Source organism: Eublepharis macularius, chromosome 9 (assembly GCF_028583425.1).
Source record: "Eublepharis macularius isolate TG4126 chromosome 9, MPM_Emac_v1.0, whole genome shotgun sequence".
Taxonomy (NCBI): domain Eukaryota; kingdom Metazoa; phylum Chordata; class Lepidosauria; order Squamata; family Eublepharidae; genus Eublepharis; species Eublepharis macularius.
In genome coordinates, this window is record NC_072798.1 from 65,024,107 (window position 1) to 65,049,914 (window position 25,808).

At 39.6% G+C, this 25,808-nt stretch overlaps 1 protein-coding gene across 1 annotated transcript in view; it reads right to left on the reverse strand.

Moving 5' to 3' along the window:
• The window catches only part of HMGA2 (high mobility group AT-hook 2), a 168,199-nt gene that overhangs the window by 132,448 nt on the left and 9,943 nt on the right, over positions 1–25,808 (reverse strand). The window contains exon 3 of the mRNA XM_054988717.1: positions 15,913–15,963. Within this exon, the coding sequence (XP_054844692.1) occupies positions 15,913–15,963 (51 nt within the window). The remainder of the gene's footprint in view (positions 1–15,912; positions 15,964–25,808) is intronic.

Here is a 25,808-nt window from a genome sequence, read left to right on the forward strand (position 1 = left end):
TGTTCAAATGGCACTGCCATCAGGAAATGGTGGGCATTTCCAACATACCATGCCTACCCATTTCTCCTACTGGATAAATTACAGAAATGTCACCAGCCCAAGCCAGATGGGCTAGCACTGCTTTTCCATTAAGAGTCAAAAATATCACCAAAAACCAATTCTGAAATTTAGAGGAAAGACAACATAAAAACACTAAATTGCAGGCATTTGGCAGGAACATCACTTGGATTTCTGCAATAATTGCAAAAAACGCTCATGTAGAAGCTACCTTAATTTAATCTCTTAAAGTAATTTTAAAAAAAACAATCAAGCCATTCTCTCTGCTGGTTCCAGATGCCTGGTCTTCAGTTTCTCAGTGATGAGGGGAAAGCACTCATCAAACTCTCAGAGGAAACCTTCTTAATTATGACTTTACATGTTCCACTGTAGAATTCTGGCATGGATTACAAATTCCATGACAAAGCCTTTATGAGTCCTGGGGATCAAACTGAGCTCAAAATTGAATTATAAACAGAAATTATTTTAACTTATGTTCATGAAAGCTATTTAAGCTGCCCTCCCCATTAAAAAGCATTCCAGGTGTTGTGATACATAGTATAAATCTCAGAAAATGAGATCTTCCACTTGAAACCCACACAACTTTGCAACCTTCTAAAATGAAATTGCTTTTATTTTCATTCTATGTATACATGTATATAGCCAATGAAAACAATCTAAATGACATCAAACATGCACACACACAAAAAACCCTCACTGAAATAACATAAAAGATCTAATATAAATCCATAAAAGCCAGGAAATTCAAAGATAGAGAAGACTTTCATAGCTGGGAAAATTTTCAAATATATTAGACTCCAGCATAAATTCACTTCCCCTTCACATGGTTGTCATCAAGGCATTCCAGACATAAAAGAATACTGTGCATCCATTCCTGATGAAACGCCCTTGGTGTTAATGGATTTGAACTGAGGAAAAATGTAGTACCATGCAATTAACAATTTTTTTACCTAAATAATTTTTAGCTGCCACATTTACACTGCATATGTTATGCCTCTTTTGCAAAATATGTTTGTCATAATGTACAATAAACCTTTCAACTAATTTATACCATAGAAACATCTAGTCAGTGTTGTCTGTCCTTCTGACAGCAGCTCTCTGGTGTCTTTCTCAACATCTTCTCCCTGAGATCCTTTAACTTGATACACTAGGGACTGAACCGGAGACCTTCTGCATGAAAACAGTGTGCTCTTCTACAGAGCCACAGCCTCTTCAAGCACGTAACTGTTAAACCTCAGTCGGATATCAGTTAGCAAATTATGATTTTGCTGAAAAAAGTACCACTGAACCCTTTATAAACCATAAGTAAAGAAATTCACATCCTTCTTTTAAGGAACACCTTACTTGGCCTTACAGTGGATTATCTAGCCAAGTATTCCACGTTGAAGTGCGGACACATCCAGATGTCTCAAAAATTATAAACAAAACAATCTAGTTCTGCAACCAGACTTGGAAGGTTTAGCTTTCCCCCCACCCAACCCCAGATATGTAACTGGAATGCAAATCGCAGGTCCATTAATGAATTACTCATATGGGAAGGAGTAAGTCAGGGAATACAATTCAACATACCAATACAATACAACAACATACCAACAACAATACAATACAATACAACAACATACCAATGAATGCAACTTTCAAAATCACATTAATAGCTGATGCTAGAAGGTCCCCCCACTAAAATGTAGGATGAAATGCTTCATCACGGTGCAATTCCACTCTACAGCGGTCAATTCTGCAAAGTGGAACCATTATGTGTGAGATCCGCGGTGTGAATCTTTACTACATAACTAGTGTCCTAAGGGGAGGTGTTAATTTTGTGAGAAAGAACCACATGATTGGCCCCACCTACATGGTCACATTATTAATTCAGAAGCCTGGAATAATATCATATAGAAGTAGCTCCTGCATAGTACTACATGGATGTGAAGGGGTAGCTATGCAGAGAAAGGCAGCAGAACTCCAACAGTTCACAGTTCTGCCCAATACGCTTGCTTCAGTCTGTGCTAAAATACTGGCTTTTATTGTGAAGGAGAGATGTACAAATGGCTCTGTTGACTCTCTTAATAAACAGAGTACTTTGGGCTATATTTATTTCAGCTTCTCAGCTACTGTGGAATAACTATTCTGGATGTACTTTGACTTTCCTATTTTGGAGAAGACATTTTGATACACCTGTGAGTAAGTTCTAAGTCTTTTATATGTAAGAGTCCATCATTCATTCATGAAGAATAAACAGAATATGTTGCTCAATACTTAATGTAAGAGATTCCCGTCTTCCTGAATGTACTGAATTTATGCATATCCAAATCCTATGACTGTATTGTACGTAGACCAGACAATGACCTCAGTGTGAATGCTGAGAAGGAAGCATCACCAAAATCAGGCCCATCCACGACAGGAAGAGCTCTGTTGCACCCAATTATCGTATAAATGGTTTAAACATTTAGGAATGTATGCTCCCCACAGCTGCTTCTTCTATTTTGGATTTTAAAAGCTATGATCCCAGAGATGATGGCAAGTTTTTCTTTGCTTTTTCAAACATTCCCAAACAGACAAATGTAAAAACCGGCCCCCAGGATATATTTTGTCATCACTAACATGTCACAATACGGTATGAATGGAGTTCTAAGTGAATGTAAAGGAAACCTCAAGGATATATTAGCACAAAGCAACATTGTTAAGATCATAAAAGCAAAAATTCCACGTGTTTGTATTAGGACTTGAAAAGGGCTTCCAGTTCATCTGTAGGAGGCTAATTGATGCGACAGTCCAAGGGGATTAAAATAACATATTGAATCCAGTCACCCTTTTTAACTTCATAACAGAAGTTCCAGTCTGTCTTTCAAATTAATGTAAATTATTTAAACACACTAGATGCAAAAGTCCGGAATAGTACTTTGATGGATGGTTTCAAGTTCCGCCCTACAGAAGCCTCAGCCAATCATTTTCAAATGATAGATTGGAATGTTGAAAGCAAAGATAGGAGGAGTTTGGCAGTTAACTGCTGGCCAACTGACAAGAGTTGTTGTATTTTGGTGGGAGAAGGGTTAGGAAGTCTGCTTGTTAGGCAGGGAATACATTAGAGACTTCAGGTATTTTGAAGATAGGTAGATTTGGGTACTAGTCCTCTCAAAAACAGTTAAAAGGAGGGAAGGAAGACTATCTGCTTTGTGTTATAAAAGTTTGGGTGCAATTCCTATCAAAAACAGTTAATAGCTTTTCTGTTCCATATTCTAAGTCTGAATCAGTCAAAGAAACTTGTTTTATAACTATAACACGTTCTCAGGCTCCAATGCTCCAGTAACTTTGTTACTGTAATATTGAGAAGGCTGGAGCAAAAGGAAAACAAAGAAAAAACCAAGCCATGCATACTGCTGAAATAAACCGGTTTCTTAGTTGTTTTCATCAAACCTACTTTGCGACTCTTTCAAGCCTATAATCCCCTCCAAGTGAATGGTTGATGGCACCCTGAATCTAAGCATTGCCCTCATTAAGGAATGGAAGACTAAGCGATCCCCAAAGCCTCAATTATAAAAATATAAGTATAAAAAAAGGCATTTAAGACCGTAGTTTCTAAGTATGAAGGTAAAGTGTTGTCAAAGGTAGTAATAATTTTAATTTCTCAAATGCTATTTTCCAACTTATAAAGATCAAGTGATCACTGTAATGCGCTCTATGTATGGCTGCCTTTGAAAACAATTCAAAAACTTCAATTGTTCAAAATGTGGTGACCAGATTACTGTCAAGGAATAGTTACAGGATTCGTAACACTCCTGTGCTGAAAGATCTGCACTGGATACCCGTATGTCGCTGGGCACAATTCAAAGTCTGGTTGTTACCTTTAAGGCCCCAAGCAGCTTGGGGCCAGGGTACCTCAAAGCCCATATGCTCCCATACTATCCAACCTACCAGTAAGATCTGCCTCTCAAGCCCTGCTCTTGTGCCCCTGCCTTCAGAGATGAGGCATGTGGTGATATTTCTATGGTGGCACCTTACCTTTGGAATGCCCTTCCCTTGAGGCTCATCTAGCATCTACTTTACTTTCTTTTAAGTGCCAGGCTAAAACATATCTTTTTATCCAGGCTTTTAATTAAGGCCTTTATCCTATCTTTTTTTATTGGCCTGCTTCTGTTTTATGGATAGTTGTTCTAATGATGCCCATGCCCAATAGTTAGTTTTTAATGACTTTTAAAAAAATGTTGTGGCTTTTTATTGCAAACCATCTTGAGCAGGACTCTCTGAAGAGGCATAGAAATGTTCTAAATAAATAAGTAAATTAATTTCCACATTTATTTACACCAGAGTAAATATAAAATAAGATCTTCAAAAATGTACTTAAAATAAACTTCTGATACTATTGTATTTCTAATGTTACCCAAACAAGGGTAGTGTGGGAGAAAATCTATAGTATCTTATACTGCTCATTGCTCCAGTGACATCTAAAATGTAGAGATCACGTAGGAGGGGATCACGTAGGAGGGGTAGATTACACTGTTACTCCCATGTCAGCATGACCCCTCCCTAAAGTTGAGATTGGAAGTAAACACACCAGAGGTCCCCTACCATATAGTTGCCACATTTCAAATATATCTGATTGTTGTGGAATGTGACCACACTGAATTGTGACTGGAAGTGCAATCCTGAAAAAGTTACTCCCTCAAGTCCTTTGAAGTCAATAGGCTTAGAACAATGTAACTCTGCTTAGGTTTGCACTGTAGGAGACTTAAAAAATTTAAGAATTAATGTATCCATTTTCTGTCTATAAGAAGCTACTGCTATGCGCACTGAGTTTTTATTTCTAGTATACTGGAAATTCTGTTTGGGTGGTAGAGTGCTTCCTTAACTTGGGAACTGAATCCAACAAATTAGTTAAGGTGTATTTGAAAATAAGACATCTGTTTTGGTTGTTTATATAACTTATCTACCTTCCACAAAGGCAAGAGGCAGATAGCAAAATCAACATGCAAAAGCTAGCAGCAATAAATAATAAGGCACTATAACATCCCACTATTTTGTATGATTTTCAAAAGCAGAAGTTCCTTCAGAAGATAACTAAGGGACTGAGACTAATGTACATCCAAAGGAAGCAGATTCTACACATATGGTACAATGACAGAAAATGTACTGACTTTGCTTTCATTTCTACCTTTTATAGTTTTTCATTCTGGTTTGAGACTGGTCCAGATGGCACATTATTATATACAACACGGAACACAGGAAGCTATTGTACAAAACATACCTTGAGAATCTTTTGTTCCAGACAGACAGACAGACAGACAGACAGACAGACGGACAGACAAGGGAACTGTTGCACTGTCTATGTATACCTTAAATATCTAGCGGTCTTCTGCTAAGCAGAATGAAACAGAAACAGGCCAGAACATTATTTAGGAACTTCACTGGGAATTGAGTATGAAAAACCTGAACAAAGGCTCCTAACGAGATGGTTTCCTAACACATAGCCCCAAGGTGTTTCACATTATGTAATAAGTAATACTTGGAGCCTCTGTGCCAGGGTGGCCTAGAAATAAAACAAAATATTTAAAACTCTTATTATTGGCTTATAAAAACTGGAATGTAAGTAATTTTTATGCAGCACATATATCTTGTACAGTTATCGAATTCAGTAAGCATGCTCTTTAAATTACCAAAGAGAGGTGAATGTTTCAGCCAGTATAGCAGCGATTCAAGCAACCGTGCAAAATAATGAACAAAATAAATATTTTCCATAAATGCAGGAAATTCTATAGTTTAGTGCACTGGAAGGTTTCAGGAGAAAACAATGAACTTATACACTGAGCTCTGTCCATAACACCTGTGGATCCCTCTCAGATCTAGTAACTGAGCTTGACCACAGTCCTTCTATTCCTGCGTTTTAAAAAGGTCACTTGCCCATTGAGAAGCCAACTTGTAATGCCGCAGATCTCCTCAAAGGCTGCTTTCATTGGAATAATGGGTTTGATATAACTGGGGAAATGTGGAAAGGACCCTTCACTCAGATGCTTCAACTCACACCCCGGAGAAGGAAGATGAGGAACAGGAATCAAAAATGCATCACAGGTAGCAAGACAACAAATGCCTTGTTCAGTGGGCTGTACTAGAACCAACACGAGAGCGGCAGGGTTCAGAACAATATAAACAAAACTTAGGAAAACTTCCCAGAACCCAACAACACCACACTACAAGGTGTATCAATTATTTGTTTCATTACATGTATACCAATACATACAATAAATATATCATTACACCATAAATATCAATGCGTGTCTGTTTACAAACTCTTATTTAGTCCTCTTCCTACAAAGTTCTGTTACAAACTCATCTTCCTGCAAAATTCAGTCCTGAGCCAAAAAATGTTGGTACTCAGTTCAAAAGTCCATCCAGTATTTTCTTCTGACTCTTAAATAAATTCCACTTGTATGAATTTCTTTGGCTGAAACTCGCCCACCACGCGGCCACAGCAGACCGGGAGATTGGCAACGAGCCTGCCAGCTTTTGAAGTGCTCGTTTCGGCAATTCTTCTTCACAGCCAAATCTTTGTTCAGCCTCAGTAATACCTGAAATAACCAAAGAGCCACTACATATTCATTTGCTATTATACACATATTATGAACCAATTTCCACAATAAAATATCTACTCACTGTCAGAAGCCCATATCATAAGAAGCTACTGCCCATTGCAAGTGCTGCTGCTAATTAGCATGGATTTCACCTGTTGGAGTCATATGAATTTAACGAACCTCACTCTAACCGGGGTAATTGAACGTCTACAACCTTCAAGATCCCTTAAAGGAACAGCGCCAAAGTATTACAAAAACACCGCTCAATTGATTTCACTGTTGAGACCTTGCGGTGCCAGACTATGCTTTAAATTATGTTGGAAGTACATCCCGACCCATTCGGATACGCATACAGGAGCATCTCTCGAAAATCCGAACCAAAACGATGACAGCCCCTTTGGCCGAACACTTTTCAGAGTTCCACACCAGTGAAAGGGAATTAAATTATTCTGTATTGGAGGTTTTGAAAGCTCACGGCAGTCGAGCCGATCTGTTGAGGGCTGAGGCTAGGTGGATATATCGGATGGATAGTCTGGCACCGCGAGGTCTCAACAGTGAAATCAATTGGGCGGTGTTTTTGTAATACTTTGGCGTTGTTCCTTTAAGGGATCTTGAAGGTTGTAGACGTTCAATTACCCCGGTTAGAGTGAGGTTCGTTAAATTCATATGACTCCAACAGGTGAAATCCATGCTAATTAGCAGCAGCACTTGCAATGGGCAGTAGCTTCTTATGATATGGGCTTCTGACAGTGAGTAGATATTTTATTGTGGAAATTGGTTCATAATATGTGTATAATAGCAAATGAATATGTAGTGGCTCTTTGGTTATTTCAGGTATTACTGAGGCTGAACAAAGATTTGGCTGTGAAGAAGAATTGCCGAAACGAGCACTTCAAAAGCTGGCAGGCTCGTTGCCAATCTCCCGGTCTGCTGTGGCCGCGTGGTGGGCGAGTTTCAGCCAAAGAAATTCATACAAGTGGAATTTATTTAAGAGTCAGAAGAAAATACTGGATGGACTTTTGAACTGAGTACCAACATTTTTTGGTTCAGGACTGAATTTTGCAGGAAGATGAGTTTGTAACAGAACTTTGTAGGAAGAGGACTAAATAAGAGTTTGTAAACAGACACGCATTGATATTTATGGTGTAATGATATATTTATTGTATGTATTGGTATACATGTAATGAAACAAATAATTGATACACCTTGTAGTGTGGTGTTGTTGGGTTCTGGGAAGTTTTCCTAAGTTTTGTTTATACAGTGGGCTGTACTGACAATGAAAAAGATGATTAGGCAGCTTCCCATTCTTGCTGGTTCTGTAATTTCACTCTGGTGAAACCAAACATGCTGCCAATTACCAGCTCATACTTTAACAATGTACACTTGGTTCTACAGAACCAATAAGATTCAAGTCCGGAAATCATACACTACCATGTGCTGAAACTGATAATACAAAGACAGAATCAGAAAAGGCATGAATCCTGTGACTGACATGTACAGGTCTGTGGAGAGATGACAGATACCTTTTCTAACTTAATAAATAAATAAACTGTAAAAAAAAGAAAAAGGAAGAAATTATCATCAGCCTACAATGTAGAGCAAATGCATTCAATGAAATCAGATTCTACTTGCATTATATCCTTCTGGGCTAAAGAAACATATTTTTCATATTTTTCAACATGCCCTTCCTATTCTCTCTTCTACCACCCTTGACTTTGGTGCTCAGTTCTTGAGTGAACCTATTTGTATTTTCTAAGAACTTCAAAATAAGTCTCTCGACTCTGATGATGAAAGTTTTCTAACATGAACCTATTTGAGCATTAAATCAATTTCTTCTTTCCTCTGTTGTCACTGGTATAACTATATGCCTTGGAAAATAATTCTACCTTCACTTGCAGTCAACATTTTACCTTTAAATCTGAGCCTAGTATCAGATAAATTTTGATTAAGAGCAGCAGGGCTCTAATCTGGAGAACTGTGTTTGATTTCCCCACTCTTCCACTTGAAGCCAGCTGGGTGACCTTGGATCAGTCACAGCTTCTCGGAGCTCTCAGCCCCAACCACCTCACAGGTAATTGTCGTGAGGATAATAACACACTTTGTAAACCTCTCTGAGTTTGTCATTCATTTGTCCTAAAGGACAGTATATAAATCGAATGTTGTTATAATAAAAATGTTGCAATGTAGCAGCCTTTAAAATGTTAAAAGAGAGGACTGGATTAAAAAATATAGAACATCCACTGTGTTTTAACTGCCTCCCCGCCTCCCCAATGACTGGCACACACAGCGCATAACAAACAACCAATAACAACATTATATTGTTGGAAGAGAGCCGAGAGTAGTGGTGGAAGAAAAGGTGTGGTTACACATTGCTGTTCAACCAGTTTGGACACAGGGGTATAAAGGTGAGGGTGAAAGGGCCAGGGATTACATGGAAGAAAACATTATAACCTACAATCAAGCTGTTGTTTGATTTCATTTTGGAAAAAAATTGGGGTATATGCTCAGGGAGAAAAACTGTGGAAACTGAAGCAGAAGCAACCTTTCATTGTGCAGAATGTTCAAAAGTATGGGAAGCAGCTTGGAGACTGAACTGGGGGACAAATCAAAGCTGTATGAGGCCAGAATCAACAAAAAAGCTCCATGCAGAAAAGACCAGAAAATACTTTATTGTTGGCATAAAAGAAAAACACCTTGTATGTAATGTCAAATTAGAAACCATTCTTTATATTTTAAGCATACCACTGCCTAATAACAAAGCCCATTGGGAGTTTCATTTGAAGTTTAGTTTTATATACATCTTTGAAAACTCTACTTAATAAGAGATCATTAAAAGAGCCATACTCTTGCAACCTTTATGACTAAACTTACATCTCTCATAAGGATAGGCACACGGGAGTTTGGAATACCTCCCAGAGTATCACATATATAAATGGAATCCTTACACACTTGTCAAAAGGTATATTTAGCCCTAAAGATAGTAAACAGCTTGCCTGACACCACACTGGACTAGTAATAGAACCCGGGAATCCTGATTCATAATCCACTTTCCTAAACATAGATCAGTCACATTTGGAAATTCTCACAGTGTCACAAATACAGAGCCAACAAGTATTGAATATATCCATCACAGTTAGAAACCAGACACTAGTTTTTAATAAATTAATAAATGATACCTAACAGTCAGACCACTCTAAAAACTAATTGGCCAACTTTAGTATTTCTGTTTGTAATGGTAAAATCAGAACATGCTCGGGCTTCAGTTCTTACTAAAGGCTTTTATTTTGAGGCTTTGGTTCCCTTGTATTTCCCCAGGCACTCTAGTATATTTTCTTTTAGTATTCTCTTTTTCTTTTGGAGTTAGGAATGCTGGTTGTACTTTGTTGTACTTCAATCCCCTTCTCTCCAAATACGAGTGCTTTCCTTCAGTTTTTGACTGAATCTTAAGGTCTCCAAAAGACAGTTTCCAAGTACACCTAAGCAGGGATCTCTTCACTCTCCAGAGCTACCTGTTTGACAGGCTAGAGAAAATCTCCTTAGAAGTTCCATCCCCTTTCTTTGGACCATTTGGGAGTCTGCACCTACTTCCCAAATCTCTTTGTCAACTTTCCCCAGTTCTCCTGCTGGTGTTAAAACTACTCTCCATTAGGACTCCATCTCCCAACTCTTCACACTTGATTCTTGTGACGTCATTGTGTGGTCCTGAGTTCCACCACTGAGTTCCACCACCTCTTTTCCCAGAAAAAAAGCCCTGACTAGAAGCATACTTTAACTACCCTCTTGCATACTGCAATTAATTGCTATGATCCAGTGCACTAATCTAAGTCACACGGAAATCAATATTCTTAACTGTGCCAAACCTTGCAGTGTGTTTAGATTTTGGGTAAAAGACAAATAGTAAGTTTGTACATTCTAAACAAAATGACTGACTTCAAATGTTAATATTTAGGACTTCCTGATCTATGCTTGACATGTCGCTCTGTTTGTGTGGCTGCTTGATATTGTACCAGACAGCTTATTTTGAAAGATCCTTATTTTCATCAACTGCTTTTCAAGAGAACTGCTACTAATATAATACTTTACCACGCACAACTGTAAAAATTTTCTTTTCATGCTGTCTTAAAAAAAAAACACTTAAAAAAAGCAAGGTATTCTATTGTATCAATAGATTTGGTTACACTTTCAAAAAATATGAAAAACCAGATGCAACATACTTAATTTGAACTGGCAGAAAGACTTGGCTACCACACGTTCTACGGAGGTCTGTTAACTAATGTGTCTCTGCATGTACTTATTGAAGGAAACAGCAGAAATAATACTTTGCAGTTTGATGAACAACATATGACACAGAATCCTACACTCACAAAAAAGATTGCAGATTTACTAAAAATACCTGTCACGTGTAATTTTGCACCTTTTACTCCAACCCAAGCATTATTTTTCTTTTTAAAAACCCCATGACCTCTATTATAAATAATACTGTAATGCTAACTATAAATGTATTGGATTTTAAAAAAATAATTCTTTTATAAATTAAAAGCTTAAATGAAACTTGCATAACAGACGTGCGTTGTAAACTGATCCTGGCTGTTAAAGTACACTGAGACATGTGGCTTTGGGTAACATTTTTCACTGATTTTTACACTTTGGTTACTCATGGCACTCAACACAGAGCTCTGCGCATGCTTTTATACATGCACAGAGCTTCTTAAAGTATTCATTGCAATGGAGGAAGTCATTCTACTGTCATATCTTTTGCAGGTATGTGACAGAACCCTTTCCCATGCAAGCATCAGAGCTCCCACATCCACAAATGACTGGATTTTTTTTTAAAAGCATAAGCACAATTTTATAACAATAATAATATAGCAAACATAGTCAGTATAAAATATGGCACAGCTCCTACTCCTAAAGCTTCATAAACTGCATTTCCCCAATCAGCTACAGCCACTGTGATCACTAGAAGATGTTAGCTGTACCTCCATGTAGTCTGATTCACACTAGAATTTCCCCCGTACCTGGATGGCTGAAGAGGGGTTATTTCTGTTCAGTTTGTACACTGGCTGTGTGAATTGATCTTTGATTTCAAGGACAAGTGCGACATTGAAAGTATGCATCACTGCAGTTAATAGGTGACAATTCCCCAACAAAAGAATTTCTCATTTTTACTGCTATTCTATTATTAATCCAAACAGAAACAGATTGTAAAAAAAACCCTTATTATTACTCTTATTATCTTCAGAAAAGACATTAAATCTCTTTAAATGCAATAAAAAGCCAGCGTGGTATAGTTTTACCGACTGTCAGACTTGGACTGAAGAGACCAGGATTCAAATCCTCATTCTGCAATAAAACTCACTGGGGGCTCTCCCTCGTGAAACCCCAATTCACAGCTTGTTGTGGATAAAATGGAAAAAACGTGTTCACTGCACTGAACTCCTTGGAAGAATGTGGAATAAAAATCTAAGAAGAGGTAGGCATAGGAAAACGTCCTATTCCCTGAATAAACGCTTAATGAGTGGAAATGGGCAGCTGAAGCTTTTCACCACGATGGTAAATGAAAATCCACTAGTAAATAACATCCTGTTGAGCCACTACTGAAGGAACAGGGCATTTTTTTCTCCAGACAATTGGCAATCTTATCTTGGCATTGGCTGTGGTCAATGCACTGTCTTAACCCTGAATGGATTACTCAAAACTGCCATCTTAACTTTGAAATTTTAAAATTATTTTTGCATGTGCAAAAAAAAAAAATCCTCCATAACCTGGGGGCACAATGCCACTCTTAAAAATTCTGCTTGTGGTTAAAGGCTGAGGAGTACAGAGGATAAGAGTGGTATTTCTCACTTTCAGTCCAAGTTATCCCCACCTCCAGATTTTTAAAAAAGTGAAATTTGCCTCTGGACACAGTGTGTATCAATCCCAAGATAAACTAATATGTCCACCGGATTGTGGCTTGCTGTCCCTTTTGTCAACATATTATCCAGCACACTTTTTAAAGTACCCAGCTCATCTTATTCTCTTCATTTTGTAGGAAAAAGTTACATCCACAGGGCTTTTGCTCATTCACTGTTCAGATGAGGTACTCCAAAGCTCAGGTAAAACCATGGCCACTGTGGCAATGAAAGAAGAAGGAATAGAGATGAGGTCTTCCCACACATGCACTGAAGTCAGAGTGCAGTAACAGCTGGAACTAGTCAATGCTGTGGTATATGCCTGAGGGCTAGTTCACATGAGGTGGCAAAGCCCTGAGGCCACTCCTTCAGACCATGTGCTGATTCCAGATCTGACCATTCTTTCTCCCCAGAATTCCATGGAACCTCAAAGTTATCACAGTAGAGAGAAAAAATTTCTATCTCCTCTCTTTGCTTGCAATGCTGGTGTTTCCAGAGAATTTTTAGCACAGCAAAGCATTTGAACATTTGATCCTCTGTGATATTTTGCCTGAAATGGTGCAAACCATTGTACCACCTCATGTCTATCACCTAATTGCTATTTCGTTCCCCACGGAAGTGTTAACTAGGCCTAGGTCTTGTCCCCTGCATGTGTAGGAAGGAATGTGCATCAGTATATTTACTGCATTTGTTCTGTGTGCCTCATAGTATCTCTGCTTTAAAAGGCGCTTCCTGCAGGGTAGGGGTCATGGGAAGTGCAACCGTTATCTCAGACACTGACTACGATAAGCAAGGTGGCCAGCAGGTGCAAATTCACTTCAGTTGGGCCCAGCCCTACCTAAACTAGTATATTGAGTTGGCTCGTGAAGGATCAATAAATCAGTGTAGTGTTTGGTTGAAGTTTGCCAATGACTTTTTGTTTCTTTGGGGTGGGATATTTCCTAGAAACTACAGAACATTATGACAGAAACAAAGAAGTTTTGTTTTTGAACCTTATCTTGCACACACCACATTTGAATTTTATCCTCTTTCATAATCACTTTCCAATGCCTGATAAAACCAACTCTTTAACCTTTGTAACTGAATTACTCAACAAATTATCTCTGTCACCCTACTTTTTAAAAAGAGAGAGGAGCCGAGACCCATTAATGCTGATAAGATTCACACAAGCTGATCCTCCCAGAAAACACCAGCAATGTGTCTTGGAGCAAATGACCAGAGACCAAATGTAGAAAGTTACGATTACTTCCTTTAACTCTTTCATAAATTCACTCAGAACTGTCCTAAGCTTTTGTGGGCCATAAGCAAAGGCCACAGCCAGACCACATCCCCCAAATTAATCAGATTCCTGTGACCCAATGCTTTCTTTGGCTGCTGTTGCTTCTCACTAGAGCTCATTTGAGGCTCATTCCTGTCCCTTTCACCACTGCTGGGAGAATGAGAGAAGAGCAAATAAGGGGTCAAGAGGTTCCCAGTAGGAGAAGGCTGGTAGTAGCAGATGACAACAGGTAGCAAAAGGAAAGGCAGCTGCTGCATGCTCAGTGCTGCCTCTCAGGCACAAACACTTTGTCCTTGGCCAGTTCAGGAGAAAGCACACACCCTACAAAAGTAAAGGAAGCATGTACACCTCGTCCATTGGGCATGTTAATATGAGAGCCTAACAAGACTATGTCTCCTCTGGGTCAGGTGGATGGGCGTGCTTGCCAACTATGCAAATCCCCAACTTTTGGGGGGCCATGGCACATGAAAAGAGGGGGGCTTAGTCTCCCTCCCTGATAGGGATCCCAGACCCCCGGTGGGGGTGGGGGATCCCCTGCCCCCGCGCCCCCACCCTGCCCAACTTACCTAACTGGCGGGGGGTGCAAACCTTCCCTGCAGGCTCCCCCGCAGCACGGCACACCCCCATGCGCAGCACCCACCAGGATCGGGCCGATTTTGGCCTAGATCAGGGCCTCTGCAGAGCACAAGAGTGCTCCTGAGCTCCACAGCGCCTGAAAACAGGCCCAATCTGTGGCAAAACGGGCTCGTTTTCAGGTGCTGCAGAACACAGGAGCGCTCCTGCACTCCACAGCACCCGAAAACGGGCCCGTTCTGCCATGGACTGGGCCTGTTTTCAGGCACTGCGGAGCTCAGGAGCGCTCCTGCACTCCACAGCGCCTCAAAAACAGGCCCAATCCGTGCTGAAATGGGCCTGTTTTGAGGCGCTGCAGAGCGCAAGAGCACTCCTGTGCTCCACAGCATCTCAAAACCGGTCCAATCTGTGGCAGAATGGGCCCATTTTGAGGCACTGCAGAGCGCAGAAGTGCTCCTGTGCTGTGCGCACCTCAAAAACAAGCCAGTTTCAGCACAGATCGGGGCCATTTTGAGCCCCTGCAGAGCCTGGACGTGCTCCCCGGGGCTGCGCAATGACGTCACTTCTGAAGTGAAGTCATTGCGCCTGTGGGGATGTGCTTTGCACACGTTGTGCGTGTGCACCCCCTCTCCCTCAAGGTAAGTGCCAGGCCCCTGTCCCCCGCCCGGAGGTTGAGGGGGCCTGGCAACCCTACTCCCTGAACCATTTTACCAATCAGAAGTGGCTCTGGGAGAGCTGCCATTTGCCTCCTTGGGGACTACATTTGTACTGATGAGCTACACTAGGGGTGTCCAACAGGTACCTTGTGTCCTACTGCGGAGTAGCTCATGTATCTGCTTGAAGACTCAGTGGGTGGGGGAATCACAAAAAAGATCTACTTTAGGCTTTTTAAAAAAATGTAAAATGGTAGTTCTCTGTGCTGCTTAACTGATGATAGCTTCATTTCTGGTGCTCTTCTTAATCCATGTTCTGTTTCTAGTGCAAAATGAAGCATGGTAACATGCCAGGAGGGATAGAAAATAACTCAGGACATTGTTCATTACTCAGATATAGCTCTCATTAAAGCAAAATGGTTGGTGATTTGTAAGTTGTGCATAATGTTTCCATTACAGGACAAGTACTGTCACCTCTCAGGGCTCTTTTGGGTTGAGAAAACAGCCCAGGGGGAAGTCTATGCCTCCTCTTGCCACACATCATGGTCCTGATCTAAACTGGGCCCATGCACACCGGGCTTCGGAACACACTTCTCCACTGGAGCTGGAGACATCTTTGGGGAATAGATAGTGTGTACTTAGGTTCAGAAAGGCTTAGAGAAAGGAGCAAGTTTCTATGTATCACATTATCTGTTTATATTTATTGTCTGCAAAAGCAGAAAATGCAGTTACCTCTCCCATGTCCCCTGGGATCCCCTCCATTAATCACTGTGATGCCTGCAACATTCACAGGCCTAGTTATTATTAGTGGTGAGCTCCCTGTCATACTGACCAATTCATTAGAATATATGAAAATCAATTCATCTTTTTGAGGAACATAAAGAAAAACTTACCCATTTCCTAGGTCGGCCTCTTGGTCGTTTTTCCCCAGTGGCTCCTGCTTTCTGTGAAGACACAGAGATGCAATATAGTGCTAAAGTATTTGGAATTGCAATATATTACATTATTAGGCAATGCTGGTGGTTTTGTTAACTGGTAGATATTTCCTGAAACACTGTTCATTTTATTTATCTATTGATTAGATGGGAGACACCAAAAGAATAATTTTGTTATCTCTCTTTTTCATTCTCCCTTTTGAAGTAATGCTGCTCCCATCCTTTCATAAAACAGACTGAGAACTTCTTTGTTTAAGGAAGGAAACTGCTTTTTAAAAAATGATAGACTATTCACTTGTGTTCTTCTTGAGTCTAGACTATTGATAAGAATGTATAGAAAGCAGCTCAACATACATCTGTTTAAAGAACTTTCCTTTGTTTTGTGGGCCAAAACAAACTCTAAATATTAGCAATGACAGCATATACAAAAAGCTGGGGGCCGTAGGAAAATCAAGCAGCGGAAAATCACTACCTAACTCAGATAAGTGACTGCTCAATGCATTTGGGACAAATACTGGGAACCAGTTTGGTGTAGTGGTTAAGATTGGCAGGACTCTGGAGAACTGGGTTTAATTCCCCACTCCTCCAACTTGAAGCCAGCTGGGTGACCTTGGGTCAGTCACAGCTCTTTCAGAGCTCTCTCAGCCCCACCCACCTTGTGAGGATAATAACAACACACTTTGTAAACCACTTTGAGCGGGCATTAAGTTGTCCTGAAGGGAGGTATATACATTGAATGTTGTTGTTGTTGTTACTCAGAACAATTTAATGCACACAGAATTGGCCAATACATCCCCCTCCTGGTCTTCATGCCCTCTGTATTGATTTGAGGATTGTAATTCACATTCAGGGCACAGCTTTTATAAGTAATAATTATTTTAGATTAAATCCGAATTAGAAAGGTTTGACCCTCCAAATCCTTAGGAATGCAGGTGATTTGTCACAGGCGTTCACAGATCTATCTGCAGTTACATCCATTAACAAATGTCATAACTTGGTGAAAATCAACAATAATAAACAGAGCCCCATCCTATGCATGTATACTCAGAATCAAGCCACTCTTTTAAGTTCAATCGGCTCACTCCCCGGAAAGCTTGCACAGGATTGCAATCTTAACACTTAGCACTTTCTCAATATCAATATGGGTTACAGCGGCCTAATAAATACACAAAGGATTATAACATTAAGAGAGGGTTATGCAAAGGCTGGTATCTAGTGTGGGGACATGCAATGAATTCCTAGGTGACCAGGATTTCAATTTTGTGTACTAAGGACATGCTTATTGCTTAATAAACCAAAACTTTCCCCAATTTGCTTGCAAGTCCAGTTTAACAAATGGGGTACCTGCAAGGACTTGAGGGGGGCATTTCATTTTTCTCTCCATTTATTTCCTATTTCCCTCCTCCTGGCAACCTTTCTTTGCTCTCTTCCTTCCACCCACCCATCTACCTTTTAGATGCCCCCCATCTTCAGCTACATTTTGTCATTTATATCTTGCCTTTCTCCACAATGAGGACCCAGCAACCTATGAGGTTGGTTATCCTCACAACAACCCCGTGAGGTTGGTTAAGCTGAGTGTGTGTGTGACTGGCCCAAGGTCACCCAGCAAACACCATGGCAGAATGGGATTCCAACCTTGGTCTCCCAGCAACTAGTCTGAAACTTTTTTTCTTTTCTTTTTTAAAAAATATATATTTATTGGTGCAAAATAAAAGAACAGAAATAAATAAGTAACAGACCCCTCCCTCCCAAACCCCAATGTTGGTTACAAAAACACAAATCTATACATAGGCTTCTATAAAAGGTTTCAAAATATCTAAAAATGTCCATACACAATTGTTGTCTATATGCAGTATGTTCTAATGTTGATAAATTTATAAGGTCCTCAATTCAATTAATTATAGCAAGCGGGCTTTTGTCTGTCCAATGCTGTAATATAATTTTTTTAGCAGCTGTAAGGGCACATAGAGTCCACTTTTGTTGGCCATCAGTTAGATTCCAAAAGACAGACCAATAGTTTAACAATCCTTAAAAATAAATGAGTATTCTAATACACAATTAATATGAGTAATGGCTTTCTTACAAATGGGCTGAATGACTGAATGTCTAAAGCATATGCTTAAAAGATGCATCTTGAGAATTACACTGCCAAGAATTAGATACTGTGCTTAATCCTTTAGTTAAAAGCAACTGGGCTGTCCAATATAATAACAACAACATCAACATTTGATTTATATACTGCCCTTCAGGACAACTTAATGCCCACTCAGAGCAGTTTACAAAGTATGCTACTATTATGCCCACAACAAACCTGTGAGGTGGGTGGGGCTGAGAGAGCTCCAGAGAGCTGTGACTGGCCCAAGGTCACCCAGCTGGCTTCAAGTAGAGGAGTGGGGAATCAATATACCCTAAACATAATTTTTTGCTGAATACATTGCAGCTTAAGATCCAGAGCAGCAACAGTTTTAAGGCTTAAAACCTTATCCCATTGCTTCAGCAGCTTAAGATACAGAGCAGCAACAAGTTTAAGGCTTAATACTTTATCCTATTGCTTTAGCAGAATTGGACACTCCGGCGCATTATTCCATTCATTTCTAAGTCTCTGTGTATCATATTTATTGAACAACATAAAATATTTATATACAAATAATGTAGCTTTTGTTTTTTGCATTGATTCAATAAGAGTTTCCAAAAGTGGGGGAGATTCTGAAGCACTCAAAGCTGCTGGGTCATATTTGAACACCAACAAATAATATTTGATTTATATAAATGTTGCCATTGTAAATATTGCCATTCATCAGAAGTTCAAAAGGAAAGCTCCAAGAGCGCCACTAAAGAAACAAATGGAAAAAAACCAGTAAATAAAATAAATTGAAGAAAAAAATGTGTGGACAGATGGCTTGGGAATGTTCCTTACTTTAAGTTATGATTCCTACTTGTGGTAACTGCCCGGAAGAAGGACGCCTGAAACGGGATGGACATACTAGTACCCCCCTTGCAGTTACTCTTCAATGAAAATCTTCCTACATCCCTTTTGGATCTGATGGACATTTCCCTTAGATTCTATTTGTTCAATTCATGAAATTTACTATTACAATGTATTGTATTTCAGATAAATGTTTGTAATTCGAGGCACTGTCACTTTATACTTATTGTAGTGATCACATTTCTATTCTTATTTATTGATATTTATTGCACTTTACTTACTGTATTTATTATTGTAATTATCTTATGGTGACCTTATTGTCACATGGGTGACTTTGTATGCCTCTGCGTTCCCTTGGCAGCTTTATGCATGTAACATGTATTATTTAAGAATAATGAAGATATGAGATTGTCCACACATTCTTTTCTTCAATTTATTTTATTTACTGTTTTCTCACAACACTCTTGGAGCTTTCCTTTTGATCTTTCCCATGATTCTCTCTTTGTATTTCTGATTCATCAGAAGTTGGCAAGTCAAATTTAGATTTCAACTGAGAAAATGACAAAAACTCATCATCATGTCCTGTCAATTCATCTAAGGTAAAAATTCCCTTGTCTGTCCAAGCCTTCCATAAAAAAAGATTTCTTCTTAATTTTTAAATCTGAATTTGACCATGTTAGTTCAGTGTGTGAGAATGAGTCAAACTGAGATTGTCATGATTATATATGCCATATTTCTCTGGCTGTGGAGACTGCAGGAGGAACAAAATCCATTTTAACATAAGTAGACCCTAATGCATTTCACTTTAAAAGTTGCTCCAAAAAAGAAGCTTCCAAAAGAACTCAAAATGGATATTCCAGCTGAGAGGAGCGATCCCGATAACACGTTAAAAAATATTCCTGTTAGGTCTGGAAAACCAAATCCTCCTTCATTAATTGAAAGTTGCATCCTCTTTAAAGAAATCTTAGGTGATATTGAGCCCCACATAAATTTCCAAAACAAAATTTATTTTAAGACTATATATAAAAGGTATATGAAAAGAGATTGCATGCATAACATATATAATTCAAGGTACAATATTCATTTTGAGTGTACTTATTTTACCCAAAAATGACAAGTTTAGGGTTGTCCGTCATAGTCAGAAACTTGACCCACTACACCACACTGGTTTTTATGATTTTGTTGAACAACGGGAAGCAGCCAGGTCTAGGAGTCATGCAAGTCATGTGGTAGCAAGTTGCCCAGCAGCTGCTGGTGGGCCTGGTCCCAATGAGTCTTCCCTCAAAGTCCTAGCCCCCTGCCTTTTCCTCACTGAAACCAAGGCTTGAAGGCTGACAATACTGTTGTAGCTGCCTAACAACAGCCACTGAGGGCATCTGCTTCTTAAAAGGTAAAGGTTTGGGAGGAGGTATCATTGGGGAGGTTAATTCCCCCACCCCAATGTTTTTTTTAAGGTTTCAAGTTTTGCTGTACACCTGGGGCTTTTCTCAGGTTTACAGAAAGATCTGCCTGGTCTGTCCATGGTCCCTGCCGCTCGTTGGTGCCACATTGAGAATTAGATATATTCAGGGCTTTTTTTCTGGGAAAAGAGGTGGTGGAACTCAGTGGGTTGCCCTCAGAGAAAATGGTCACATGGCTGGTGGCCCCGCCCCCTGATCTCCAGACAGAGGGGAGTTTAGATTGCCCTCCGCACGGTGGCGCGGAGGGCAATTTAAACTCCCCTCTGTCTGGAGATCAGGGGGCGGGGCCACCAGCCATGTGACCAGTTTCAAGAGGTTCCGGAACTCCGTTCCCCCTGAAAAAAAGCCCTGGATATATTGATAAGCAAAATGTTCAAAATCCAAAACAAAAACTGACAATATAGAAATATGCTTAGATTTGTTCAATTGACACAACCAATTGGATTTAATTTTGTTTCTTTTTGGTTTCTGGGCCATTTTGTGGCATTCTGCAGTTTTGTTTTCATGATTTTCTCCATCACTGGGAGATTTAGAAATTTCTTTTTTCTCCCTTTACAGCTGTGATTATCATAGTTTTATCATACATCTCACAATTTTAAACTTTAAGAAATCCTTTCTAATCCCAGTAGTGCCTATACTCTGTAATTAATAGTGGGTACATGTGTTTTGGTTTTTCCTTTGGGAGTCTATCATCTTAATGTATCACATTAGCAAATCCCTCTACATAGCTATGCCATGTAAAGGGAATTCCATTAAAAGCCAGGAAAATACTGCAGCCAGTTTCTACACCCCTGGAAGCAATAAATGTAGCTAAATATCTTCAACACATCACCGGGAAAACGTGTGAAAATATAAAATTCACACTAGTGAAGGGCAAAATTATCACTTCAAGCTTGTTAAAAAGCATACTTCCTCTTTAATCATTTATACCAGCACTGAGTGTAAGATGAAACTTTCTAAGGACAACACTTGCTAAAGATGCTGTATGGCTGCCTACAGAAGCAAACAGATCAGTGCTTGAGTTCCAGTCTGAGTTCCACTTGCCTCAGACACATACATTGTTTTAACTTCAGACACGATATCCAATCATACAGACACATTCACTTCTTCATGCAAGTGACTTCTGATAATCTTAAATAAGAATAAGGTTAATCATGCACGTACCCTGATTATTTCCTACAATTCCTACAATCACTCTTTCACAAACATTAACAGTTCTCAAATCTGCAGAAGGAATCCTCAGATGTAACCAATGAACTCAGTTATAATAATCAGCGTGACTTAAGCACTGCCCCCATGCTGCAAGACAAAATCTTGGAATATTTTTTTTTCACTTATTTTCAGAATTCCCTTATGCACACCTAATTCTATTCACTTTGCAGGAACAACTCTGCAAGTTCCTATACAAACCCAAAGCTGTATCCCAGTATCTTCTGCCCCATCCCTTTTGAGAAAAAGGTTGTCTTATTTTTTCCCTTATAAGCTGGCAAAGCTAGTGCTAAAAGATGGAGAAATGAATAATAGGAATTAATGCCTAATGTGACATGTAGTTTTTCCCTATCTAACCAGTTCTATGGAAAGCAATTCTAACAAATTGCAGAAGGAGGATACAGGAACATAAGGTTGTTTCTTGTTACTTTTTAAGGAAAGGGTAAAGCAGAATAACAAGGAAGGAAGAACAGAAGATGAGAGTGGTTTGGGGAAGAGAGGAGAAGGAAAAGAATGTGCTCCCTCTCACTGTCCTCACAGTAGTTTTTGGCTTTACCCCATTTGTATAACACACTATCAAAACTATCACACAACAGATCACCAGCCAAAAGCCACTAAAATATAAACATATTTTTCTGAGGATTTCCTAAAATGATACAAAAGGATTACAATCTTGTTTAATAGTTATATTCAGGATTTTTCCATGGCTCAATTTAAATACATTCTGTTCAGATGATCATACCACCAAGATCTAACACATTTCTCTCCTCCCAACCAATTTCCTTAATGTCACTAACTCAAGACACCTTCTTTCAGCCTCTCAAAGAGGCAGTCACCCACCCACCATCCATAGCCAAAAATGATGTAGGCATCATTCAGTCTCATATCTGACCTTTCTGGGCAAAGTGATTGAGAGAGCAGTAAGTGACCAACTCCTGGCCTTTGATGACCTCCACTTGACTGTAGACCAATGCCTTGCTTCATAGTTGCTCCTTCTGGATCTATCTGCAGCCATTAATATAGCAGACCATGCCACCCTACTGAGTCATTTGGAGGCAGATGTAGGTATCAGGGGATGTAACTTGGACTGGTTTAAATTGTTCCTCATGGGACAAGCTCAAAGGATCACTATTGGAGACAAGCTATCTTCAGTGTGGGAATTATCTTGTGGGGTTCCACACAGCACCATCTTATCCACCATATTATTCAAGCTCTATATAGTCTTTAGAACTCATTTGTAGCTATGGAATTGGATGCCATCAACATGCAGATGAATTTGTAGCTATGGAATTGGATGCCATCAACATGCAGATGAATACCAAGCTCGATATCTCGTTAAAGCAGAGATCTTGAAACTCTGTATCTTGAAAAGCAGAGATCTTGAAGGACCCACTGTGTTTCTGTCCTTTGATGGGGTTCAGTTGACCCTGAGTGACTCAGTTAAGAGCCTAGGAGTTATACTTGACCCTGCATTGCTGCTAGAGAAGCAAGTTTATGCAGCTGCAAAAAATGCCTTCTCCCAACTCAAACGAGCATGGAAGATGCCCTCCTACCTTGAAAAAACTAATCTGACAAACCTGGATTCATGCTACAGTAACATTGAGACTAGACTACTGTAATGCACTCTACTTAGTTTTCCCCTCAAAGTGGACTCAGAGACTCCAGTTGGTGCAGAATGCTGCAGCTCATTTACTCTCAGGAGCTATATGGAGCATGCGTATCATTTCCACTATGCAGCCAGTCACTCCACTGGTTGCCCATCAGTTACAAGGCTCAATTCAAGGTCGTGACCATCGTATTAAAAACCTTTCATGGCCATGGCCCCTCGTATCTGTGCAACCGCCTCTCCCCGTTTGGTCATAACCAGCTTCGCTCACCTGATCAGGGTCTTCTGCAGATACCCCCTGCAGTTGGGCAAAATCAACAGCTGCCCGTACATGCACTTTCTCTCTGATAGCCCCCTTATGGAATGGCCTGCTTGAAGAGGTCAGGAAAGCTCCCACTCTCCTGGGTTTCCACAAACTATGCAAAACTAAATTATTCAGGAAGGCTTCCTACCAATTATAGAGATGTGTCGTAAGAAAAAGTTCAGAGAGATGCCTTGGTAGGGAGACAATCTACAGTTGGAGACGTTGCTGGGACTTTTACTAGCTTAGCCTGGTTTATCAGCTTTAGCCACTGGGCACTGTTACACATACACTGGTGACATCCAAATTGGATTACTGCAATTAACTTTATTGGGACTGCTTTTCAAGACATTTCAGAAATTTCAGTGGGTAAAAAGTGCAGCATTTAGAGTCCTGCTTGGCTCACTACAAGGAACATATTAGACCACTGGTGTTGTTTTCACTCCCAGTTTTCTTCCAGGCCCAATTCAAGGTGGTTTTGAAGTCCTAAACAGTACCTGAAAGTCTATTTCCACCCACATCAACCTACCCAAGTGCTAAAATGGATGGATGAGGCAGAAAGTCAAAATGGATTAAACCCTGTTTAAAAATGTGATGAGTATACACACTACCTGTAGCCTAAGTGGTTGTGGCTCTTAGGTTGCCAGTTTTTCAGGGGCTATTTTTTTAGCTGTCAAACTTGGGTTTTAAAAATGTTTTTATGATTCTATAATTGTTAATCATCTTAGGTGCCTTGACTGGAGGCAGAAGGCAGCATATATATTCCAAATAAATAAAGCCAGAGATCTATGAACAGAGTTCATTTGCCATATGAAATTATTCTTAAAAAAAATTCTGGTTGGGAAAGATAGTATCACTACATAGGAAGCAAAAGAAATAACTATTTAGTTGTGGTACATTCAAAGTTTCTCTTAGACTGTTTAGCTTTAAGGGGAGATAAACACAAAAACCACCAGTTTTGCTTCCTGGAATTTAAAAAACAGCAACCAAAATTTATGTTTTTTTCATAAGTTACAGTAGTGTTGTGTCTACAATGGATTGTTCCAGAGAGAATGGCCAACATCTCAAAGCTAACAACAGGGGAATACAGGGGTTATAAGAGGTCTTCTAATAGTTTTTTAAACATAGATGGGAATTTTCCATACCTGTAATGCGAAGTGCCACATGAATGGTTTATTAACATACATGCTAAAGGCAATACCCTGCTGCTCTGTATGAAAGGAGCCAACTCTGTTATCAACAGCACCAGTGAAACCAGCAGGTAGCTTTAAGGGGCTAGGAGTGCAACTTCTGCTTAGGACAGCACGACTTGTCCCTCTCAAATATCCAAAACTTTCCTGCTCAAAATTCAAGTTAAAAGCCCCTGCTCAGTTCCATCTCAGCACAACCACAAATCTCTACTGGTTCCTAACTGGTTGGGTAGGTTTCCTTGCTATAATCCAGCTTTAAAACACAGGAAAAATTATCTGCCTCATCTTAGTTGAAATCCAACCTCTAACTTACTTCAATCAGCTAATACTAGCTGGGGCCAATAAAGATATGGTACCATCTCACCTGGATATCCCAGGTGAGCCTGATCTCACCAGATCTCAGAAACTAAGCAGGGTTGGCCTTGGTTAGTAACTGGATGGGAGACTTCCATTGAAGAACAGGGTCACAGAGACAGGCAATGGCAAACCACCTCTGATAGTCTCTTGCCATGAAAACCCTGTCAGGGGTCGCCATAAGTCAGCTATGATTTGAGGGCACTATCCACCACCACCATCTCACCAGCAGTTTCCAATGCCATCCTAAGCAGAGTTACTCTTCTTAGGCTTAAAAAGGAGACAATTCTGCTTAGAACTGCACTGTTAGATAGTCAAAGCATCTTTTGAAGAAACTCCAACATGCCATCACTTCAGTATATGGCTAATTTATTTCTATTTTATGAGGAATCTCTGTAGGTCAAATATGTATAATTTTTCAATGGTCTAAAAATACCACTAGCTCATTGTGAAAGCAATTAGCAATACATATTCCACAATATATGGAGGTAATCTCAGGCATCTGAATTGATTCCTAACATTGTACAAATCATACTCTGAACACTGGGTTTTCTTGTCCCCTTCAAAATCTTTGTGTTCATTATTAATTTAGTCACAAGTTCTACCCATTATCCTTGAAAAATATATCTACTTAACCAGTCTACTACATTGCCTCATTTTTTCTGTGTCTCTGCTTCAAGAGAAAGATGAACACTCTGGTTGTGATAAAACTCCACATGTGACCTGACATGATAAAACATTGTTTTATATGTAATACACTTTCATGTAAACTGCAGAAAGTCAAAATGGAAATAAGTATTATAGATAA